This window comes from Alligator sinensis, unplaced genomic scaffold (assembly GCF_000455745.1).
Source record: "Alligator sinensis unplaced genomic scaffold, ASM45574v1 scaffold131_1, whole genome shotgun sequence".
NCBI lineage: Eukaryota > Metazoa > Chordata > Crocodylia > Alligatoridae > Alligator > Alligator sinensis.
The window spans coordinates 1,485,559-1,510,289 of record NW_005841830.1 but is presented as its reverse complement, the minus strand read 5'-3'; the positions used below and the strand labels follow the sequence as shown (position 1 = coordinate 1,510,289).

The 24,731-nt window shown below is 39.2% G+C and overlaps 1 protein-coding gene across 15 annotated transcripts in view; it reads right to left on the bottom strand.

Moving 5' to 3' along the window:
* NRXN1 (neurexin 1) overlaps positions 1 to 24,731 on the bottom strand; it is a 1,211,846-nt gene that overhangs the window by 648,523 nt on the left and 538,592 nt on the right. For all 15 annotated transcript variants that reach the window (XM_025201341.1, XM_025201393.1, XM_025201684.1 and 12 more), the window contains 2 exons: positions 21,309 to 21,747; positions 5,461 to 5,844 (listed from right to left, as the gene is read on the bottom strand). In XM_025201341.1, coding sequence (XP_025057126.1) covers positions 5,461 to 5,844; positions 21,309 to 21,747 — 823 coding nt within the window. The remainder of the gene's footprint in view (positions 1 to 5,460; positions 5,845 to 21,308; positions 21,748 to 24,731) is intronic.

Genomic DNA, 24,731 nt, shown 5'->3' with positions numbered 1-24,731 from the left:
CTCCCTTACCAGTCAGGAGCAGCAAGAGGGGAAAACCCCTCTCTAATCAGAATGTCCTGCCGGGGCCTGGACACGCTCCCTCTCAGCTCAGCACTATTGAAGGGAAAGGAGGGGAAGGATGCTTTAGCACCCCCCCGAGCTTCTAGCCTGAGTCACTGCAAGCATGTGCCTGCATTTTCTCAGTCCAGAGGGTATGTCTGTGTGGTTACAAACCACTTCAGATTAGACTAACGCCAGATTAAACTAACCTGCAAAGAATGAATCAATTCAGACTCAGGCTTTTTGAATGTCTGTCTCTAGCCTCTGTGTCCACAGCTCACACAAACTCAGCAGAACTGGAGAGAAGAACACGCTATGTACATCCTCAAAGAGATGGCACTTCTTTAAGATTGTAAGCATGCTATATGTTGGAATGGCTTTATGGCTCAGCAAGAGGGAGCTCATGGGAGATATAATGTACACTCAAATTTACTGCAGACTGTAAGCAGACTGTAAGCAAAAGCACAGAAGAAGCTAGGAGTATTGGCTTCACAAGACCAATGGATAGAAAACAATGGATAAGATGGTTACAAACCACCAAAACAAAGATGAAAGAGATCTCATAAACAAGTCCCTCCACTGAGTAAGAAGGTTGCAGTGCCTGGTGCAACAGGATGTAAATGATGTTACCTAAATATGTTTGAGTATTTGGTAAAAACTAGAATGTGGATACTGATAACATAAGTTTTGATCACTGTATGTTAGTGTCTAATATTGTCTGTGAACAATAACCCACTCCCCCCAAGTCCTTGTCATTAAGAAATGGAGCCTATGATCTCTTTGTTACAACTAACTATGTCACTAGAAGCAGCTGTACTATAATATGACCTGTGGCATTCTAAAAAGTGCTCACTAGCCATACAAACTAAGAAAACCTAATGTAACTGGTGTTGCTTTGTCTGTGACCACATCTAATGGCATAGGCACTGACTTTTACTTTTTTTTTGGGGGGGGGGTGGCCTAAGATGATGGACATGTGGAAAGTTGTACGTATTTTAGGTTACAACTCTCTTCCCAAGGGGGACCAGGCCCCCACATACTCAGCACCTCTGCCTAATGAAGTCTGACACTGCCTCCCATGACAACTGCTCCTGTGTGCCAAGTCCTGAAAATGAAGGTAAACAGCCAGTTTAGAGAGGCCATGCATATATGCTTCTGTTTTCAGGGTCCCTCCTTGGGCAGACTTTGTGGTAGTTACATTGTCATATTTCTGGGATCTGGTGCATAGCAGACCAGAGTGTATGGGAGCGATGCACTTTTCAGTAGTACTCCTGGGCTCATGATGGAGGCAACATAGAAAGGCCCTGTGTGTCTGTGCAATACTTAGGACAGTAGGATCCTGAACTTGGTTTGGATCTCTAGGCACTACTGTAATAAAATGAATAACAATGAGTAATCTTTGTTAATCCTACCAGAGAAAAATGATGAAAAATGTGCACATATCTCCTACCCAGCAATTACACATGGAACTCCAAGATTCCTGTACATGTGTGGAAAAGAACAAGAAATACTGAAGACAAATTCTATTTCCAGACCTCTAACTACTAGAGATTCTCATCACTGAAAGACTTGAATGACTTAACTGTCATGAGTAGTCCCAGTGGCTTCAGTGTGTCACCTCCGTGATGTGCATATAAGTATCTGTGGGTGTATTTTTAGTAATTTTCTCCTTTTTAAATATTTTTTTTTACCAGAATCTACATAACTGAATACAATAGCTTCATGTTTTGCCATTTAAGGGGCTTCTTCTGATAAAAAAAGACTTTCAATGACATGGTCTAATAGGTTTAAACATGATGGAAAGATTGGTTATGTTGAATATTAATGTTCTTTTCTTTAGAAAGTAAGTTGCAAAGGAAAAATGCAAAACCCTAGAATGAAGGGACCTCTGCTCATAGTTTCAAACAATGCTTGACCTGTAAGTAGTTATTCAATAAAATATGAGAGAAAGCTGAAATGATTAATCAACATTAGGGTAAATATTTAATGAATAGGAACAAGATTCTGACACCTTTCTTCACTTTACTTCAGTGGGACTGCTTTGAGAAGTAAGGTATGAAGAGGTTGGGAAGGATAAATCTGATCATTTTCTAATGGATCAGAGATAACAGTATTTAAAAGGAAATGTGGCTTTCCATATAGTTCATAACTGTTCAGTTGGAAAGTTTCTTTTTTATATCCAGTGATAGTTCATAAAGAAAAATATTCATCTATATCCCCCCCACCCTAAAATGGCAATTGATTCAGCTCCTTGCTGTTTTTCCCTCATCATTATGTTTAATAAAGTTGCTCTTGGGCGTAGTTTCTTATTGGCCAGTCAAAAGTATATACCTGTGAAAGGCTTTGCTGAGAAGTCACATATTGTGATCCACAGTGAAAACTGGAGATGAAGCCAAATTAAATTGCTGTGACATCTGTCCCTTCATCTGCTATTATTTCCATAAACAACTTAAACCAGTCCACAAAATATACCAATATTTTCTTTACATATAAATCAAGAATGGCTTTCAGCAGTAGAATAAGCACAATAAGCCCAATTTTTGCACATACACAGAACAATATCAACTTTAAGTAGGCTAGAATAAGATAAATTGGCAATTGGGCCCTATAATTTTCTTTAGTGCCTTAACTGACCAGGTCTGGGTATTGTATTATAAAATGTGATGTATAGGAATAGATTATTTCTTTATTAGCAATAGAATTGTTAGGTAAAGAACTCTTCATAGCAAACAAATATTAGCATCATAAAGGGGAATGACAAGCCATTGTTTATAGCAGATATCCTAATCACTTAACGTATAATTACAAATCCCAGTTGTTTAATCTCAAATATTTTATTCTAACATGCTTTCCCTCTTTGTAAAACTGAATTATTCGCTGAAGTGAACAACTTCCTATTTTACTTTAATTACTTACAACAATTATAATTGTGTTGTTCATATCACTTAATACAATAGTTTATCAGTTAGTGCACATGGGTAGTAGTTATAATAACTTTGTGTAGTGAGATGCCAACACTCTTGCTTTCAGCATCCCAAAAGCTATAATCATATTAATGCATGACCACTTGGAATATTACTGGAAGGAGAACTGCTTTCAGTGCAGTTTTCTCTGGATAGGGAAACCCGAGGGTAGGAAATGATCCTGCACTGACTGAATGAGCACAGAAATCTCTGCTGGACAAGAGCCAAATACTATTGTGAAGAAGCTTATAACAATACCATAATACCGTCACTCCCAGTAGGAGACATTATACGTGCTAGGAAATTATGTCCTAAATTGGAAGGTAGTTAGAAAATATACAGCTGCAAAGAATAATGGGAGACTTTTTCTATACAGACAAAGAAGTCTGTACAAAATATTGTGACCTGTCAAATAGGTTTATGATTAATTGTTACAACAAAGTTTGCTTTTAAATTCTCCTTTTCATATTTGCCGACATTTTTTTTATATTTGCCTCTAATGACTGTATGAAAAGATTTCTTAGCACTTTCTGACTTGGAAAGAGAAGTCCTATTTTTATTTCTGCCATATGTAATAGCGGCATTTTGCCACAGGGTGGTACACCATGCATATTTAACTGAAGGTTTTTGTAATTCTTCAGACAGTTTGATTACGCCCTCTGCCAGCTTCACTCCACCAGCAACAGAACAATCCGAAGACATCAGAATAACTGGCCTCCACCCAAAGGGCTTAAAATCTTAAAAATAAATAAATATATATATATATATATATATATATATATCAGGTCTTCGTGTATATGCTAATTATTTACATTTAGTACAAGCAATGGAAGTTCCTCAAGATTCCATTTACCTCTATAAATTTGACCCTTTCATCAGTTTTCTTTTTAAAGTATAAAATCTCTAGGTTTTGTCTAGTAAAATGAATTGAACTAGACAGAAATAACTTTAGCTGCCAGCCAATAAACTTGAAGATTAAGTTCTGGCTAGAAGCCAAATATACTGTATGTCAATTGCAATATAAGATTTCACAAATAAGACTTCTGGCATTTGAACATTTCCTGTCCAAACAGGATGAAAATAACATTTTGATCTTCCTTCTGATAAACTGATGTCCTGGTTTGTAAGTGCTAGTGTAGCAAATATGGTATAGCTGGTTCCTTGAGACATAATAATAAATGGGCTGGACCTTTTTTACTACTTTAACAAAAATTACAGCAGGGATAATATTATAATATACAAATAAAGGTTCCTAATAAAAAAAAGAAAAAAAAAAGAAAACAGAAAAGTTGGTTTAAATTTAAACAACTAAAATATAGGAACTGACCATTGACAACTTTAACAAATCACTGTTAATTTTTGGTAGCTAAGTCTTAAATGGCATGCATTCAAAGAAAAAGAAACATGTTTAATGATCCTGTTTCATGTTGATTTAAATATAACAGTATTGTAACTTTTTATAAGCAATATTAAAATGGACTATTAAATATTCAATTTTCTTTTAATTTAAAGGATATTAGAGAAAGAAAAAATACATATTAGTATAAGAGGAAATCATATATGGGACTCAGAAAAGTGCCAAATTCATATCAATGCCAGAACTGAAATGTGAGACTCTTATCACTGAGATGTTACCATCTGTACAGGTTCCTAAATTGTCAATGAAACCAATTGTTCATTATAAAATTCATTTTTGGTTTTAATTTTTTTGTTAAATTACAAATGTACTTTTCCACTCAAATATTTCCCTGCTTAATTTTTTCAATTAAATAGGTTAGTTATTATGTGATTTGACACGTCTCCACAGACAGGGGGGGATATTCATTAACCTAGGGCATAAATTATTTTACTACTTAACATGACCTCTAACTGTGTTTGCTGATCTGTTAAAGATTGAGTTTAAATTCCTGGGACCTGAGTTCCTAACACTTTTGCTTATGGGGCAAAATCCTGTCATGATTGCTAAAATTTCACTGCTGAGTTCCATGACTGAAGTCCTGGCAAGAGCAAGTTTTTTGTAATTACAGGGATTTTACTGGTGGAAGTGGGTGGAAGATCAGGCCTTAGTTTAAAATCAAAGGCTGCGTCTACACATGCCCCAGACTGCGCATTTGGTAAATTAATGACAAAAGGATTTGTGTTATTATCACAAAGCTCTTTACAGCTCAGCAGTGTAAAAAAAATAAAGCAGAGATTTCCAAATGCCAAAAAAGAAAAGGAAAAGGGCAGGTAGGCTCTTAACTCATATCCATAGCGAATAAAAGGACAATTGCACCTTTTAAAGGTCATTCCAATTTAGTTTTGTGCCAATCTAAAATCAGTGTATGTAGGGTGAGAATCAGACCAAAAGGCTTTTTTGTATGTTTGTTTGTATTACAACATTTGATGTAGGACTTGTAGTGTTTAATCACCGTGCATGATTCTACAAGGTACAAATGAGCAGTCTCTTGAAACCTACCTCTCTCACATGATCTGCCAAGGTATCCTGTACCAGAACAATCACAGACATATCTGTTCCACCCATCCCTGCATATGCCATTGTTTTTGCATGGGTTGCTAAGGCATGGTTTGGCAGTTTCTCTTGAACATGAAGGCTTCACTCCAGCAGTGCTCTGAATTTCAGCCATTTGTCGAATATCTTTGCTTTGGCCATCAATAAACAAATCCCTAATGCAGCCAACGTATCCATAATTGAGGAGTGCCGTCCACACCTCTGTTGGAAAGACCAGGCCAGCTTTATTTTCTGGTAAGCCCCCAAGATACAAGTCATCATCTAGGTCTAGGATTTCACTTTCTCCAGGTGCATTGTAAGGTGTACGCAGAGTATTCACAGAAATGGTACCTTGGAAGAAACAAAAAAAAGGTAAGATTTTTCAAAAGAATTTGGACATCATTGCTTTATTCCCTTATTTCCCAAATACAATATGAATTTATTGTCAAGTACCTCACATATAAAAGCCCTGGAAGTTGTGTTTGTACATTTTAAAATCAGAAAAGGGGACACATTATTTCATATTCATATAATAATCCTTAACCTCTCTCAGGAAGTATATGATGTAGAAATATTTCCATACAACACTGCATGCTGTTAAATGCAGGAAAACCAAAATCTACTTAAGTGATTAGAGGCAGGGAAAAAAAGTATTATTCACTGCAAAAAAGAAACGTATTCCAGTGCAATCTACAGAAGCTCTCTGCACTATCCTCTAGGTGGCTCAAGATCCCAAGCAAGGGGTTCTGCTGACAATGAATGCTCTGAGACAAAGCACAATGTCTTTGGGTTGGAGCCAAAGATACAGGGCTTTGAAAGACTCCCATTGGTTTCAGTGGGTTTTAGATCAGACTTTTTGTGAGGAAGGAAAGTACTCTCATCAGCTGCCAGGCAGCCAATCATTAAAAAGATAGTGATGTTCTCCCACAGAGAAAAATCAATGCCGCTGACATTTACTTCTAAATGTGTGCACGTTACACAGAGGAGACAGAAGGAAAATAAAACTTACAGAAATCAGAAACACTTATTTACTTTTACTTCCACTTATAAACAACAACAAACCTGAAATGTTAGATCTACTAGTTGGGCAAGAAGCCTCAGAAAAGCTTCAGATGCTTTGTACAAACATAGGTTAGACGAACAAATGGGAGGACACTCCACCCTCCAAATGTTTTTTAAAGAATGGAGAGACTAGCTAAAAAACGTGAATGTAAAGAATCATACCACCTACATGTACCACTGAAGACAGTCCAACTGATGAAGTAAGATCATTTTAAAAAATGTGTTTTTACATATAATTGTGTAAGCATGCAGATTTTAATATGATTCTGTCTTCACATTCAAATAAGGGCAGAAAAGGGGCTGATCTGTAAAGTCCTCTAACATACCAAAGTATTAGAATAAAATCCCAGCCACATTACATGATACAAGATACAGTACCATGATTTATGCTGGGTAAGATCTTGAAAGACTGTCAAAGAAAACCGGACACCTAAAGATCACGTGCATGCTGACATCCAGACGTATGAGAGACACCATTCACAGCATCATCAAAATGCACAGAAGCCAAGCCATAACACTGATTATATATTGAGAAAAAATAATTCAACAATGTAATGGCTCCCCAAGGAATGCCATGTGGAAAGGATGTTCTCAGGATTTTGCAAGCACCTACATTCAACTGTGGTTTTCAAACTGAAGCAAAGATGGGTCACACAAAGATGTTTAATCACACTGTGGCAGTGCACTGTGTGTGCCTGCCACTTTAAGGGCCTGGAGTTGGCAGCCTCCAGGTGCCTGATGAGGGCAGCCATTTTGAGGCAAGGGCTGCCTATATAAACAAGGCAGTTTGGCTGCAGGAAGCCAGGCAGCAACATTGCCTGGCTAAAGGGCTGCTGAGAATGAGCTGGAGGTAAGGGAGAGCTACAAGGGGATGGTAAGGAGGCTCCTGGTCCTGGGCATGACCTGAAACTGCACCCTGCCGGGAGTGGGTGGCCTGGTAGGGCTCTCAGTGGTGCGGGAGCCCCCAGGAAATGCCAGGCCAGTTATCACCCTGGTGAAAGGTGGGTCGGGGTGCCTTAACCCCTAGCTCCCACCACTGGGTGGGTAACCCTGTTTGTGGAGGGGCCCAGAGGGCGGACCCTGAGAGAGTGAATAAGTACAGGGTGTGGTGCTGCGGTTGCCCCTGGGAGAAGGGAGTAGTGGCACGGTGAGGCCTGGATAGAGTGAGGGGCTAGACTCCCAGCCCGAAGGAGAGAGTACCCTCGACTGGCCCAGGCTGGGGCCAGGACCAAGAGGGTCAAAAGGGCCAGGGGCCCACTGTGAGGGATGCCCAAGAGCCGGGGGCCTGGGGTCCCGACTGGCCTGGAAGTGGGCCAGGGCAAGTGGCCGAAGGTCCTGGGGGGGACCACACCTGAGAGGGGAAAGTAGCTTCGGGGGGGCTAGGTAGCCTGGATGATGGCAGAGAGGCCGCCTGATAGGAGGGGATCATAGAAGGGTCCTCTATGGATGATTCTGGGGCCCAGTGTGCGGCCGGTGACTATGTGAACACCATGATGCCATCTGCAAGGCTTGGGCTGCGGTATTGGGGAGGTAGGAGCTGCAGAGAGCGCCCCCTGGCATTGGGGCACTAAACGGGTAGCCTCCCGCTTGATTGACATCTTAATTGAATCAATTAACATCAAAGGCGTGGCAGGTGAGATAGGCGGGTGGTTGCCCAGAGACAGGTGGGCGGGCCACAGAGCACGGCCCCGAGAAGGCCCCCTGTCACACACAGACATTTTGTTATATGAATATCATATTAAAATAAAGGTAATATGCCCTAAAACTTAGGCATTTGTATTGTTCCTCTGATATCCCATTACCTGTATTATTCAGGAGGTTATACTACACGATCACTGTAGTCCTGCCTGGCCTTAAGTTCTATGGAAAAATGACCATTTCAACAGGCCACAATTTGGTCTGGCCAAATACTCTGCTGTCGGCCACCTTAAAAGTGTTTGTGGTATGATATTTTGCCACTCCTGTTAGGCAGAATCCTGTAGGAGCCACGTTTTTGTTTTTTTTTTTTTGGGGGGGGGGGGAGGGAGAGTGGGCTAGATAATATGCAAAAACAATCCTCCTACTTTTAAAGAGGACTCAAAAAGAGAGAATGAGGCATGTGGCTTTTTGTATCTTTACAATTTTGTATAAAAATGGCTGAAAGTTGGACCTGTGTATGTAAGTCAGTTTCTTTTACACTTCTCTCTGCACATCTACATGAGGATTTAAGACACTTTAGCCCAATTTAAGGCACATTAAGGGCATGTGTCTATATATGAGCACCCTTAATGTGCCTTAAAAATGGCAATTTTAGGCTATTTATGCCTAAATTTGATACCTGCATAAAGCAGGTATCAAATTTAGCACGAACAGCTAAATTGCATTAGTGAACATGGTATGTGTCCATTGCCTTGGCACTAACTTTAGTCCCAAGTCAGTCCACATACCCTCATTAGGCAAATGCACATTAAGTTTAGGTGCATGTAAAAGCAGATGTAGACATGCCCATAGAGGAATATTTTGCTGCAAGTTAGAGGGTCCTCTAGAATATAATCAGAGCAGATGTTTCAATTCCTAGTTGAAGGAGATGGGTATACTGAAAGTTTAACTAGACCTTTTTTTTTCCAATCCATGCCCCAACTTCTTCAAATTGAGAATCCAAAAGATATTTTACTAATTTGATATTTATATATCTCTATTGCTACTTTGATTCTTGACCACCCAGAATTTCCATTAAAGCTATTCTCACAGTCAGCAACTCTGAATTTCAGACTACTTGCTAAGGACCTGTTATTACATACCCAGGTATAAAAATCTGGCCACAGTTTTTAATAATCGGCTGCATCAAATAAAACCATACCTATTTAACTGAATTTAGACATTAAGAGGATTAATTAATTAATTAAGAGGATCCCTCAACAATTAGAGTTTAAATATGGAAAATTATAAATTTGTTAAAATTTTCCATGTCTAGAATAAAATTTTAGGAGGTATGTCTTAAATTCTTCCCCCCATCCTCCCCACTACAGTGGGGTAAACTACAGAAGGATACAAGTAGTCTCCCATACTACTTGTCCCTCTCCTGTCTATTCTGCCTTCACCCCTGTACTGCTGCCTGCTCTCTGTGCCACCTCCCTTCCTGCTGCTGCCAAATATTTACCTTCAACTCACAATTTTGGCTGTGGCTGAGGTACTGCTCTGGCTTAGGGCAGGAAGCATGGAGCATGTGCTGCCTCTAGCCCCAGCCCAACCACATAGCAGCTGTTGCTGTGGTGGCAGCCCACACCGCAGCCCCAGACCTGGAACTAGGGCCACAGCTACCACTGCTCCTGTATGCTGGGTTGTGGGGAGGAAGGTGTGGAGGAAACCAGAGGCTGCAGGGGACAGTTGGTGGGGGGTGGGTTGCAGCTGCTGCCCCTTCTCTGCTTATACTCAGATCTATAATGAGGGCCTTTTTCCCATGCTGACTGGGGGAAAATATACAATACTTGTGATATGCAAAATTAGTTCATAGCCTATACCAGTTACAAGTGGCTTCTGACTTATGTTGTACAAACAGCAGAATTTTAGGTAGCTTTCAAGGGAAGGTCTGGGATTGATTGGACCTAAAAATGACCCTTTTAATATAGTTTCTCTATTTAAGTTTCATGCTTTTATGCTCTCCCCAGTACCGTACCCATTCTATTCAGTCTCTGGGGTGGGCCTTTTATCACCTTCTGCAGTAACACAGTATGAACCCAAATTTATACAAGACTATAAAATGGTCCGAAGAATATTGTTTTCTGTACCCTGTGTATTTTCCTCCAAAGGTCTATTTAATCAATTCATGTTTAATTAAATCTAATTAAACTGCATAATTAAATGTAACAAAATCACATATCCCAGGACCTTATTTTACTATTCCCCTTATATTTTGACATCCTGTGTTATTTCTATAACATATTAAATTACAGAGATAACATTTACTTTATTCATAGGCTTTAGTATGGTGCTCTTTCCCATCTTATCTCATGCATCCCACACACATTAACAAAGCTGCTAACTCTTACAATATTTTCATGAGTTTGGTATGCTATACTGAAGCAGCAGCTATCTAGCAAGATGGAGTGAGTGTCACCCTAAAAAAAATGCAGGTGGAGATGAAAAAAAAGTGAAAAGAGCTAGTGTTCAATGAAGCATCTCAAAGCAAATAGCAAAGCACCATACTACTTGTACTATAACCCAAGGATGCATCACATTTTGCTTTAAATTCTGGAAACTAAATGCTGTTTGAATATGCCAGTTTCTAGGCTAACTAGAACTGGAAGAAGGGGAAAATTCCTTAAAAATTCATCTCACTTTTTCATAAAAACATTTCAAAATGTCAGTTCTAGTCTCTGTTTCAGATTTGACCCAGGACAGAAAGATTGCACATCTGAATCCTGGAAGGTAGTTATTTACATGTTCTTGAGGTTCTTCTATTGCATACCATGCTTTTGGATTTCAAACAGCTCATATATATTTCCAGAATTGGAGCAAGGGGTTCTTCAACCACATAATCAATATGCTATAGTACATCTGAATAATTTTCACCCTGGGATACAAACAGATATCATTTTTGCCAGGGAAGCAGAGCAACAATATACAAGAAGAATAAAAAGAGAAGAAAAACCTATTTCGATAGGAAAGGCATGTGGTAGGGTATACATGTGTCGCATTAGGCCTGGGAAGGAAATAATTTGATTGTTCTAAGGAAAGAGGAGTTCACATCAACCTCAAACCAACCACGCTTCCCACCAGAATTGTCAAGCTCAGGAGATGGCCATCTAGTATGGCTGTGTGAAGCTTCGGGTGCTCATTCAATTTGAAGAAGTTTCGGCTCAATTCGGCAGCTGAATCTCCAAATCTGAATCGAACCAGGAGACCAATAAAAAGGTCTGAATTGATTTGAAGCTCATGGCAGAGCCCCCCCATGCAGTGTGGGTCAGTGTGGGGCAGCAGGGATCACTTGCCCCCTGCCCCACCTGGCAGCAGCTGGTGAATGTGGGGCGCACTTTTTTTTTTTTTTCTTTTTTAAGAGCCAGAATCTGGGGCTGGGCAGGGCAGCCATGTAGGAGGGGGGGCTGGGAGAATGGGTGGGGGGTAGGAGCTCATGGCAGAGCCCCACATGCATTGTGAGGCACTGGGGAGCAGCAGTGATCGCTCCCCTGCCTGGCAGCAGCTGGTGAGTGTGGGGCTCTTTTTTTTTTTTTTTTTTTTTTTTTAAAGCCAGAATGCTGGGGCAGGGCAGGACAGCCATTGACAGGGCTGGGAGAGTGAGCAGGGGATGGTGCCTGTTTGATTTGGAGATTTAGCCAATTCAGCAGTGGCCAAATCTCCAAATCAGATTCGGCTGAATTGATTCAGGACAGTGATTCGAATCACCGAATCAAATCACTGTCCCACGAATTGGCCAAATCCAAAACGACTACTAGCCACTTCGCACAGGCCTATCATATAGCTGTATCAAATAATATAATTAGAAAGAAACAGATTCACAAGGTGGTCTCAAAAAGGGGAAGCCTGGAAAAGAGGTCTTAAAGGGAAAATTTTTTTGTACAGTATGAGAACAACAAGCTTAGCTTGTGAGATCTCTGAGGTCCCATTTGTGCTTTCTGTTTATGCAGAGCCTAGAAAAATTGGATCTTAGTACATGACTAGGGCTCCTGGATACTGCGGTACTACTACTACTATTATTATTACAACAATGGCAACAACAGCAGCAATAATGCAGCCAATTTGTGAGATAATGCAATCCCCTCTGGGAAAAGGAGGCTTCTTTTACATAATATTTGACCACTTCATTGTTACAAAAAAATTCTAGCTCTTCTTGCAAAAAAGGAAATGCCTGGGAGCAACTGCTTATAAACACTTGTTTGAACTCTGGGATATGTGAGAGAAAAGAAAGGCCTAGTTAAAGACTGGTGGTTTCAGGGTTTGACTGGTCTCAGACCAGTCAATCTTGATTACCTGATTTAACTTGAAAATCTAAATAAAATACTATTTGTTTTCCCAACATCACCATCCGTCAGGCTTCTGCTACGACCTATTGAATTTTGTTTGATCTTCGTCATCTCAGGTGCCATATAAAACCAACTGAGAGCACAAGTTGGACCTTTTGTACTAATTTAGAGAGAAACAACCAAACCTGAAAACTACTTGTCTGAGTGGAAAGGTTCATAGGGTCACTGAGATTGTTTATACTTTGAATGCAACCAGTACTTCAAATAGTTATTTCAATTGAAATGTATAAGTGTGGCGATTCAAGAACGGTGTGTGTATAAAAAGCCCAAACAACCATGCTTGCAGTGGATGTTTAGAAAGTGCTACTCACAGTGAAACAGTGATTACAGTAAACCTTTAATTATGTGCTCTGGAGAGATCTGTATGCTTTCCTCCCTACAATTTCTAGTGTTTAAACTAGAAGTTTGACTTTAATTCAAATTCTCAATGCCTCCTTATCCTTTAAATGCTGCCTTACCCATGAATAACTGCTGATACAATCTGCTTTACACTGCTGTACACAACTGGAAGTTGACAAGAATGATAAGTCTTCTCTCTGCTTTCTCTGAGTAAGGATGATTTCAAATAGATGAATGGCAGTTGTTTTGAAAAATCCTTGTAAGGTTATCCTTGGATATGCCAAATGGCTTAACATAAACTTAAACAACATTCAGGTTTCACAAAACAGTTATTAACCCAGCCTTAATGTGTTGCAGGACACTTTGCAGGTCTGTAGCTGGTTTTTGTGGTTTTTCTCCCTCTTTCCTTTACTGCAAAGTTGGCAGTATTGTAGCGGCAGAACCGCCAAACGTTTCCCTCAGGTACGTGTTAATGATCCTCTTCAATCATATTCATTATCTCAGCAATTTAGTTTTCGTAAGTCTGTTTATCAGGAAGTAAGACATTCATGCACAGACATATTTCTAAACCTTGCCTCATCAGTTGTGATCAGTTAAACACAGAGATTGTAACTGCAGCTGCTTCAGCTATGTTGATTTCTATGTTTACCCTATTTAATCTATAAAGTTACAGTGATGATGTGAAGTCTTATAGCCATTTATTGGCAGGCATAAAAAATCTAAAGAAAAAATAGCATGTTCTTTCTTCTAGCTTGCTAGAGTGAATGCTATCTTGCAGTCTGAAAACAGCTGTGGGAAGTAGGGTTAGCAAGCCAGTCAATTGACTAGTCAAATATTGTCAATTGACTGGTCAATTGATTGCATACTTTTGACTGGTCAAAGATTATAGCAATTTTACCAAAAAAACCTACATTCTTTTTGTAGTGGTTTTTTTTTATAGAAATATAATTTTTGACACATTTCATAATGGAAAATGTGTGCTCTTTCTGTGTGTTACTTGGACCTACTGGCAATTTTTAATAATTTTTTATCAGTATTTTACTAGTCAATTGACTTAACGTTATTTGACTGGTTAAATACCCAACCCTAATGGAAAGGCCAGCTAACAAAAAGGTGACCGTTGTTGCTGCTGCTGATTAGAATGCATATACACTCTGGCTGACTAAGGAAAAGGTTACAATGTGCATGCCGTAGCTGCATAGCTACCCTTTTCAAACAATTCTGTAAAGAGAAGGGGGACCACCTCAGTTAAGTCACAATGTCTCACAGGTTATACAGAGGAACTAGTCCCTGGTGAAGATATATATAAGTAGGGTTATACTAAAGAAGGGGGCTAGCTGCTTCATTCCATATACCTGAAACAAAACAGCAGAGACAGATCCCCAGAGAAGAGGGCATGCCCTGTTTGATAACCAACTATTGTTTAGTTAAGAACAGCACTTTCAAATCACTAGAATGCAACTCATCCTCACATGTATTCTGTATACATTTGAATACCAGTGACCAGTTGCCTGAATCATGCTGAATGTGCTACTTTTGCTGCTTAAGCATGTTACAGGAGCAAGGTCATAAGAGCGGTGTTTGTTCAGAACCACACAGTACTATGCACTGAGCCCACAGGCAGGCAACAAGACATCTGGGCCTTATGGGTGAGGCAAATTTGTACTGTCATGGCAGGAGAGGCTTGGTTTGGGACCATGTAAGATTTGTCACACCTACATGGGTTCACAAAACCAGAAGTTTTGTGAATTATTTGAAATAGGGAAGATTCAAAAGAACCCACCAAAGATATCATTCTAAGTACCCAAGATATTTAGAACTTACTAGGAGAAGTATTTCCCAATATGGGAACAGAGATGGACATCATTTGGTACCAGAAAAAGAAAGGTTAATTTGGGAAGTGGAGTGGAGGCACGAAGCTCATTTAGCCTCTCTTGCTGGACATGTCCAGCGCAGACACTTATTCTGTAGTGATCCCACAATTGAAATTGTACTTGTGGGGGGGGGGGGGGGGGGGTGGGGCATCCCCTACAGCAGATGGGGAATGGGGTTAAGGATATTATACAACATATATGTCTCATCAGTGCTGAAACAGCCTCTTTTCCCCAGCTCTATAAGGCAATGTGTTGTGGGGTGGAGGGTTGATTGCAACTTTCCACCAGGTAGAAATAATTAAAGAAGGACTCATGACCTGCACTGACCCCAGTTATTACTGGATAGTCCCTAGACAGTCCTTTAATATAGTTGCTGCCTAATTAAACTAAATTCTTCACATCTGGTCTTTGTTTTTTTTAATTCCCTGTGTGCTTGGGACAAAGCGGATCATTGCTGCTGCAGTACAGGGTGGATGCTCCTTCTGGCTGAGAATCGGGAAGAGAGCAAAGACTAGAAAATATGTTGAGGTACTTGCTGATCCAGCCAATACTGAAGTCAAGGAAATTAGCAAAGATCTTTGAAAAATGTCATAGCTTTCTATTAGCAGAGGGCACCACCACACTGGATTTAAGGCTATGCAAATGAAAGGGAAAAGGTTTATAAAATAGATTATTTAAGCTACTTATTCAAGAACAAGGAAGGCCCTTCTTTTTTCTAGAAGTTTAGGAGGTGGTGTTAGCAAGGATGGGCAACCCTTATATAATATCTGCAAAGGCTCACTTGGCTGCATGCTGAGTGGGTAAGCTGTTCCTAAGAACCTTTCCCAGAAAGGTGGCAAAAAGTATGCAGAGGGTGCAATAACTTTCCCAGGCAGGAGGGTATGCTGTGCACAGTGCATGCTTTTTACTGGAACATTTGAACTGTGACCAAAGCTCTCATTGCAAACCAAGGGTTCTGATTGGCTGCTATTGGGCCATAAAAAAGCTGAGGGAAGGAAAAGAGGAACAGAGAAGCTGGAGGAGAGCAACACCAGCCTGGAGAGAGGGGCAGGGACTCGGCCCCATCCTTCCCCACCTCCACCCCTTCAGGCAGAGGGAAGAGCTGAGGCTTGCCAGGGGGCAGACATCAAAACAGAGGACAGCCTGAGTTTTCCGAGGAGAAGCTGATTCCCCACCCGGGTCAGAGCTATGCAATCAAGAGCACAAGTACCCAGGGAAAGGGTGGGGAGAGGTTAATAAGCTAACTGGGAGCTGGGAGAAGTTGCCTGGTCAGAGACCCTGAGAGGCAAGTCCTCTGTTTGAGCTGGAAAAGCTCATGCTGCAGGAACAGAGACCTGCAGAGGGAATCCCCCCGTCTCCATATGGAGGTGCTGGGGGAGACAGACAGTGCAGGGAGGGAGTGGGTGGTGAGAATCCCAAATCTGCATGGGTGTGAGAGCAGACACTTAACCCCTAGTCTTTGCAGGAGGTCTATTTTTCAGAAGGAAACTAAAGAAAAGAAGCTTATTACCTGCAGTGGCTCATTGGAGACTTAGGTCTTCCTTGGTAATTCAGAAAAGAACAGAGTCCACTTTCCCTGGAACAGCAGAAGCCTCACTTCCACCATATAGTGGTGGATCATAGTTAAAGCTGTGTTGCCATTTATTTTTATGGAAAGGGGATTGTGACCAGAAGAAAATCAACCTGGGTTATGGGAGGGAAACTGTTTTAAAGGGATATCACCAGGTATATGTAATTACTTAGGTTGTTTGATGCAAGTGGGACCACCCAGTGTGTTGGAATTATTCACCTAATGTTGCAGTTGTAAATTTTATTCAAATCGTTGGTTTTATAACTAACTAACTAACTAACTAACTAACTAACTAACTAACTAACTAACTAACTAACTAACTAACTAACTAACTAACTAACTAACTAACTAACTTATATATATATATATAAAAAAAATTTTCTTCTTTTGACTAATCATTTATTTTCTGTATATAGTTATATATAATAAAGAATCTAATGTGTTTATTGGACATGGACCAAATTCTTGGGTGGTGAGGGACACACCTCTCCATGGGATACCTCAGTCAGTAGACTTGCCTGAGGGGTTTCCCAGGGCTACTGGTACCCTGAGGATCTGGAATCCGGCACATCGCCCGGCCTAGTGTGTCGGCATGGGTTACACTTACAAAGAGACGCTTTTAGCTTCAGTTCAAATATGTATCCAACAGTCCAGATGCCAAGCAGCTGGAAAGCTCACAAGATCACACTCTTAAGGTTTTCTCCAGATAAATGGCCTAGGAAAGGTATTGCAAGTCACTGACTGAATATTTCCTCTGTATTTAAAATAGGACATACATTTAAAAATTAAAAATGGGGACAGGAAGATGATATGATGGGTGTGAGATTATCTTGACTTCCCCTTTTTTAAGATTTATAAAACACTCCTTGGGCTTAGAAACCTGACTGCCTGTGGTGTAAAACTTCAAATAGTGAAAGGTCATTACTCAAATGATTTCCACTCCAGTGAAATCTGCACTTGTCATGGGCAAGTGGTGTTGGACTCCATATTCAGACAGAAAATGCTCTCGTGGGAAGAATGAGACTGACGACTTAGATCATTATCTGTGGTCTTGAATGTTTGTTAAAGAAATAAGAGGGAAATGGCTCTCTTCATTAATGGAAAATATTAAATACTGGGATAATGATCTGGCTTCTTTCTAAGACTTTGGACCCTGCTTTATAATCCTTACGTTTATTTGTGCTATACTTGTGAACTATAAGGGCAAAAATCAAATAGAATTTTCCTGTCTTGTTTTATTGTTCCATGCTTCATTTTCCCTTTTATATCATTATACACTATGTTCTGTCTGAATTTTGTGTAAACTGTTGGAATGCATAATCTTACTATATGTTTTTAGTAAGAAATAAGATTAATAAATGATGTTATTTTCTTTCTATATGCTTTGTATTGACCATTTCATTGTACAGTTTTGGCAAAAACTGTAAATAAACTACTACTATTTCAGATCTTCACTGCTTACTGGTTTTGGCTGGAACAGGAGTATGACAAAAGTCCAGTTCATCCATACACTTACTCTTATTGAGTAGCTAATATCAAGGAATTCTGCAAGGGATCACCAAAAATGAGTAAATGTAGTAGAATCTAGCTCATGATATGTTAAAATACTTTCTTTTCCACTTGAACAAAAGAGAAATATGCTATGATCTGCTTTTTAACACACTTATCGTATGTTTTTATGGGGTCAAATTTCACTAGCTATTATTCAGGCAATATTTTCATTGATTAAATGGGACATTTACTACTGTAAAAAAAACACCCTCAACATCTTTCTCCTCACCCCAACCCCCTCTCCCCAAAGAAAATCAGCAAAAATTTCACTAGTTGGCCAATCTAACAATCACATTTATTCAACTGATGAAGAAGGTTCATGCTGGGTTCTGATTTTTGATGAATATTCTGTTTGGTACTGTGCTAATATCCCATTATTTATCACTAACTAAACTAGTCCCATTATAGAGTAAAATCAGTACAATCATTTTACTCTGTATAAAGAGCAGAAAAGGAAAACCCTATATAACAGACAATTTAAAGGTCTCATCCTTGGTCATAGCTATCTTTACCAGTTTCATTTTAAAATCACATAATGCACAATAACTACACCCCAAAATTACCTATGGATAAATCTTTAAAAACACTTTTCACACACTGAGTTTAAGCTCCCCTGGTACACACTGCTCCTGAAATTAACCTAGAAAGTTGCAAGTTTTCAAAGATTTTCATGTAGCTTAGCATTATCCTTAACTCCTCTGGCTCTTAATGGAAATTGCAAGGCAAAGTCATAATGTAACTATTAAAGTTTAGAGGCATATCTCCAAATGTAAACAATTATAATGTATCTGTTTTCAGAATAGTGATGTCTGTGACCCTAGGAATAACTTCTACTTTTCATAGTGTCCCAGGGGCATGATTATAGCTGGATTTTACTGCTTCATTTCAACCACTGAAACAGCATTTTAAGAAGGGAAGACTCAAATGATGACTTCAGTGTAAATAACATAACCACTGGATATTCAATCATAATTGAGGTTTTTGAGTGTATCTGATACCTCAAGAAGAGTAAATAAGTAACAGTGTCATGAAACAAGGTAGACTAATACAATTAAATCTGTGGCCTGATTTTCAGTTCAGATTTAAATTAACCTTCCCTTTTTTGTGACTACAATTATGCAGGCACAGTTAAGGTTCACTGACAATCTAACGGCTACTAGTGGTTTGTTTGGTTTTTTTTCAAGACATCTAAATTAAGTAGATTTAATCTGAAAATTTGGATAATATGTTTGAAGGTCTGGCTTTCAAGTATAATCACTCCTTTATCAGGGGCCTCAACCTAAAAAAATTATGACAGTCTCTACAAGCTACTGGGTGCATTTAAATTCCAACTGATTTTGAGAGATGTTGGTATTTCTTAAACTCTGCTTCAAAGCATTTTCATAGCAAGTGAGTGAAAAATCTTTGGCTGAAATTGAAAAGCAGTAACCAAATTCAACCTAAGGTAAAAGAGGAGGTGGAAGGGAACAAAGAGATGGAGAAGCAAGAAGCCTGGAGGAAGAGAAAGGAATACAAGATCCACAAGGGGGAGCAAAGGAGGCATTTTCTAGGTTTGCAGCCATACACATAGAATAATACACTTGCAAAGTGTACATAAATTAAGGCTGGAATTCCATCTAGCTGTTTTAGTAATGTGGATAAACCACAAACCATTTAAGTGTGTGCTAGTGGTATATTTCTCAAGAATCCCTCAATGAGATGGATTGCAGTCGTATTATGTACTGCTGAGATGTACATTATTCCATTTTTTAAACATCTAGATTCTGTTTTACTCTTAGCAGAATATTGGCATGAACTCTTCACATCATACTTACAAGAGGTACTATAGCACAGACCTTAAAATGGTCTTATAATTAATGGCTATTGATTATTTGCTGAAGCCAGCATGCATTCCAACTGCTACTGAAACATAAAGACACTTTCACTAGCAGGCATTTTACTGGAGAGTTAGGGGCAGTATGTGAAATCTGTAATCACATCAATGTCAGTGGGAACATTTGCTGAGTAAAATGCAACCTAATATGAATAAGACTCTGGCAGACATTAATTTTATTGCACAACAAGATCTGAAGAATTTTATCTCAAATGTGAAAAACCATGCATCCTGCTGTGGCAGACATTCAAGATCTGGTAATATGTGAGATTTCTGCAATCTGGGATAAAGTTCCTCAGACTCCATCACTTGCCTATCGGGGCTCAGGGATCCCAGCACTGGGGACTGGCTCCCTGACTTTCAGCTTTCTGGTTCGCAATGAAGCTCGGGGTCCTCAATTCTAGGTTTTCTGCATACCTGGACTTTTAAAAGTTGCACATCTTAAAGTTCTGGGCTGCATATGTGCCTATTAAACATGTATCGGATCATAAAGATGCATCCTGATCCCAGGCTCTGCATGTGCCAGGAACTTTAAAAGTGTACATTCAGTCACCCTCTCAACCTGCTGGCATGCAGGGAGCCCAGCATTAGGGAGCTGCTCCCCAATCCCAAGCTCCCCACAAAACCCTTAAAACTTGCCAGCATCCAGGAAGCCTAGCATTAGAGGTCTCCAGCTCCCCAGTATCTGGCTTTCTGAACATCAGGAAACTTAAATGGGTCTGTAGGCAACTCAGCACTGGGGAGCAACTCCTAAGCTGGCCTCTCTAGTTGCCCTTTAGGTTAACATGCCGCACATTCAAATCAAAGCATGCTGTAAAGCACCTACAAAGCTGTTCCACATTTAATGTGGAATAGCTTTGTGGCTGGTTTGCCATTTTTATTACATGATATATTAGTTGAAAATGTTAGCATTAGTTGAAAATTAGTTGTAGTATGTTCTGCCAGAGGTCTAAGACTAGCAATGTTTACTCATTAGTAATTTATTTCCATTTTTATTGGTATCCGGTACAATGTATTGTTAATCATTCATTAGCATGCCTCTTAATTATTGTGAGATCTATTAACCAATGACTGGAAGCCTTGATTTATTCCTATGGTTATAGTAATCAGTTTCAGCATGCTGGCAATTACTTATAGTCTCCTTTTGTTTGTTTACTTGCTTTTTTACACTTGCAATTTGCCACTTCAGCTACTTCTGGAAATATGATGATGCAAATGATTATCAGGAAGACAGGGACTCCTTCCTTCCTTCCTCCCTTCCTCCTTCTCAAGTAGATGATATATTTACTTGCAAGATTTAGTACTCAATAACCCAGTAAATGTTCACATAACATATTGTACTTGGAAATCATTTGTGTTTCAGTACCTGACAATAATGATTCATTACATCTCCTTTACTTATCAGATGATGTACAACTTTAACACTAGAAACATTATGCATAGGCAACAATCAAATCTATCTGATATTTTTTAAATCAGGGGAATAAAAGAAAAAATGAATTGTAATTAAAAAATATATATATTACCTGCTCGTCCATCCCGCTGAAAGTCTACATGGTACCATTCTCCATCATTCACTTTCTTCTGTAAGGCTTTTGTTTTAGTAGTACCTGATCCCATGTCTAACAGCAAGTAAAGATGACCATCAAGCATCTCAATAGCAAAAAAGTCAACCTTCACCATTTGGGGGTGTTTGGCATCTTTCTGGTGCCTGGGTTTTCCATGACTGAAAAGAATCAGGCCATTTGGCTCAGTTGTGCGAAAGTCAAATGATATCGAGCCTGTTTTCTTGGCATTCCACTTTGGCAAAGAGATGAAAGACTCAGGTGTTTCAAATGTGATAGGATCCAAAGTTGCAACGTTTTCACATTTAAATGCCACAACACCGTGAATCTTCATTTTATGATCTCCTTGCTTAGCTAGTCGAGATAATTCCAACCTGACATCATTATTTTTATATACAACCTGTAAACAAAGCACAGTGATTACAAAGGTGGTCTCAAGTATTTTAACTGATCATAAGTGTCAATAAATACCAGTAAAAATAAATAAATCACAGTGAAGGGTGTTAGTGAATATACATGTGAATTTTATGTTTTTAATTTAATTTATCTACACAGACTCATATATATATATATATATATATAGATAGATGTAAAGAGAGAGCTCGTCATTGAGTGATAGTATCTTCGATTAAACTAAACAGTACTGCTCTAAAAATATCGAAAGAGTTAATTTGAAGAATCTGAAAGAATCTGAACATAATTTGTGCTATCAGTTGCAAATTAGCTTGTATAGACTTGATTGCTTAAAAGCCTCCTGTGCACAGCCATTTTGCTGATGTTAGTGAAGTATTAGGTTTCTTGCTCCTCTAAGCCCTTTATCACTTTTTCTTAAGTCTTCAACTTTTGTATATAAAACCTACCAAGGTCAGATTCTATACTTTAACAATTTTCAGTTATTCAGGATCCTTTTCACTTGCCCTTGGAATTGAGAATAATACTACCTATGTTAGACATAAGACAATACAATAGGGAACTCAGTATCACAGATATAAAGACACACTAAAAGCAGGACAATTTCAGAGACAGTAAAACTGGAAGCAAAATATATTGCTGAATTTTTCTCATCAGAGTCTAGGTGGAGATTATTTAATAAAACTGAAATACAGCACTGGCTATAAATCTAATGGACCAGGATTACAAATGTCCCTGTATTAAATCACATGTTTGCTGTACTCAAAACCCTTGAGAAGCTGGATATGAAACAGTTATTTTCCAAGCAATAATGCTACTTCTGATCTACTGTTTTTCAGCTTATTTTGATGGTATGGTGTTTTCTGTGTTATCAGTTATCAGTGACAGAAGTGTTGTATTTACAAGTCATTCAATTGGCATGGATGTTAACAGGCATTTGTGATCTTGTTAAATTAATCAATAAAATAAATCAATAAGGTATGGTATATGCCTGAGGCAACATCATAACTCTATTAGAATAAAAGAAAATAGTGGTGACATAAGTTAAAATCTCTTTTTAGCCCCCTAAAGCATTGTGTTTTGACAATGACACACCTTAGGCTTGGTTGTTCCTTTTGGGAAATGGCTAACATTAAAATAAGATTTGAAAATGAAAGAAATGGATCCCCAGTGTGGTTAATCATTGTAACTCCACTGATTTAAATGGGGGTATGTCACTTTATGTCAGCTACCATAAAGTCCACAAAACAAGCAAGGAATCTTTTTCAGGATACAGCCCTATGAAGTGCTGTTCCTCTCGCAAGAGCTTTTACACAAACTTGTGCCCAAAAAGTGAAAAATCAGTACATACAAATCAGTCTATATAAATATAGAAATTAAATGACCCTGAACTTAATTTTGCCCTCGTATTAATCAGTATAAACTGTGAATTGTCAGGTAAACTCCCAAACAGGTTAGCGGGAGTGTAGTTTCAAAGAGGTGGTAAAAGGTTCTTGCTTTCCAGATCCTGTTCTGTATTCAGTACTATGATGGCCAGCAATGGAAAAGTGATAGTACAACAATTGTGCCATATTTTCTTTGTCAACAGAAACCACAAGGGATTTCCCCTGAAATGAAAGATGTTTGTTGTGCTGAGAAAAAAAAATGAGAGGAAAAGTATAGATAGGGTGCATGTAGATGTGTATATTAGTGTGATGCAGTAAACTCCAGTGCATATCGCACCAGAGTTTATTGCTCCATGGCACTATATTTATGTGTGTGCCTGGGACAATAGCACATTGAACCGGGTTGGAGCAGCCCCAGCTGGCACAGGGTCCAGGGGTTCAGGCTGCTAGCCCAGACTGCTCTGCCCTGGCTCAATGTGCTGCAGTCCCTGCACTGAAGCACCCTTCTGCCCCAGCCAGCTGAGTCAGTATCTGCATGTGTGCTGCTGTGGAGTAAAACCTCCACCATAACATAGTACTTGTATTTACAAGTACTAACCTGTGGCAGAGTTTATTAGTTTACTCCAGCATAATAGCCCTGCATATGTAGATGCTAAGACATTTAATGTGGAGCTAATTAGCCAACTGCAGTAAACATCCTGTGTAGATGTGCCCACATTACAGAACACCAACAAAACTGAAAAGTTCTTGAAACTCAGGTTTTGCAGTTTTGATCACCCCAATTTGGAGACATAAAATAACTGATTTCCAAGGGACTAGAGAGAAATCTTGGTAACCTTTTCTAAACTTTAGAACAGTGATTCTCAACCAGACTGCCATAGCACCCTATTGTGCCTTCAGATCCTTTCATGGGTGTTGCAGGGCATGGTGCAGTATTAGCACCGTTGGGTGTGCAAACATGATTCACAAGGTAAACCCAGAAATTCAAAGAGAAAATAATAGTGTTAAGAACATTCTGATCTGTTGTGTTCTTCCTTGCAACAGAAGAATTACTCTATTATTTTTCTGTAGTAAAAAATTGAGTGAAAGCTAAGAATATGCATTTTCCAAGCATTGCCTTGAGTCTACTGAGGCATACCTTGAGTCTAAAAAGCTTGAGAACTACAGTTTTAGAAGTAAGAGGACCAGGAAGCATTCTATAAGACTGGAGGTACAAAAGACTAAGGCCCCCAGATGAAAGAGCTAGAATATGCAGCTATAAGTATTCAGTCATTATTCTGTTCTCAGCATGGAAACTATAGGAATTAAAAGTCTTAACTGATCTGATCAAACAGAACATAGAGCTATGTGGGCATAGCTGTAGATGGCTGCTCAGCCCAGCCTACAAGATGTGAATGCATGTACAGCTCTCTAAGACAGACAGACAGTCCTTGTCGTGGGTTTTAGTAAAACTGAAAGAACATTCTGCAAGGAACATAGAGTCAATGAAATGATGTACTGACTTATAGTTTCATAGTAGTTTCGTAGTAGCTAGGGTCAGGAGGGACCTGAACAGATCATCTAGCCTGACCCCCTGCCACAGGCAGGA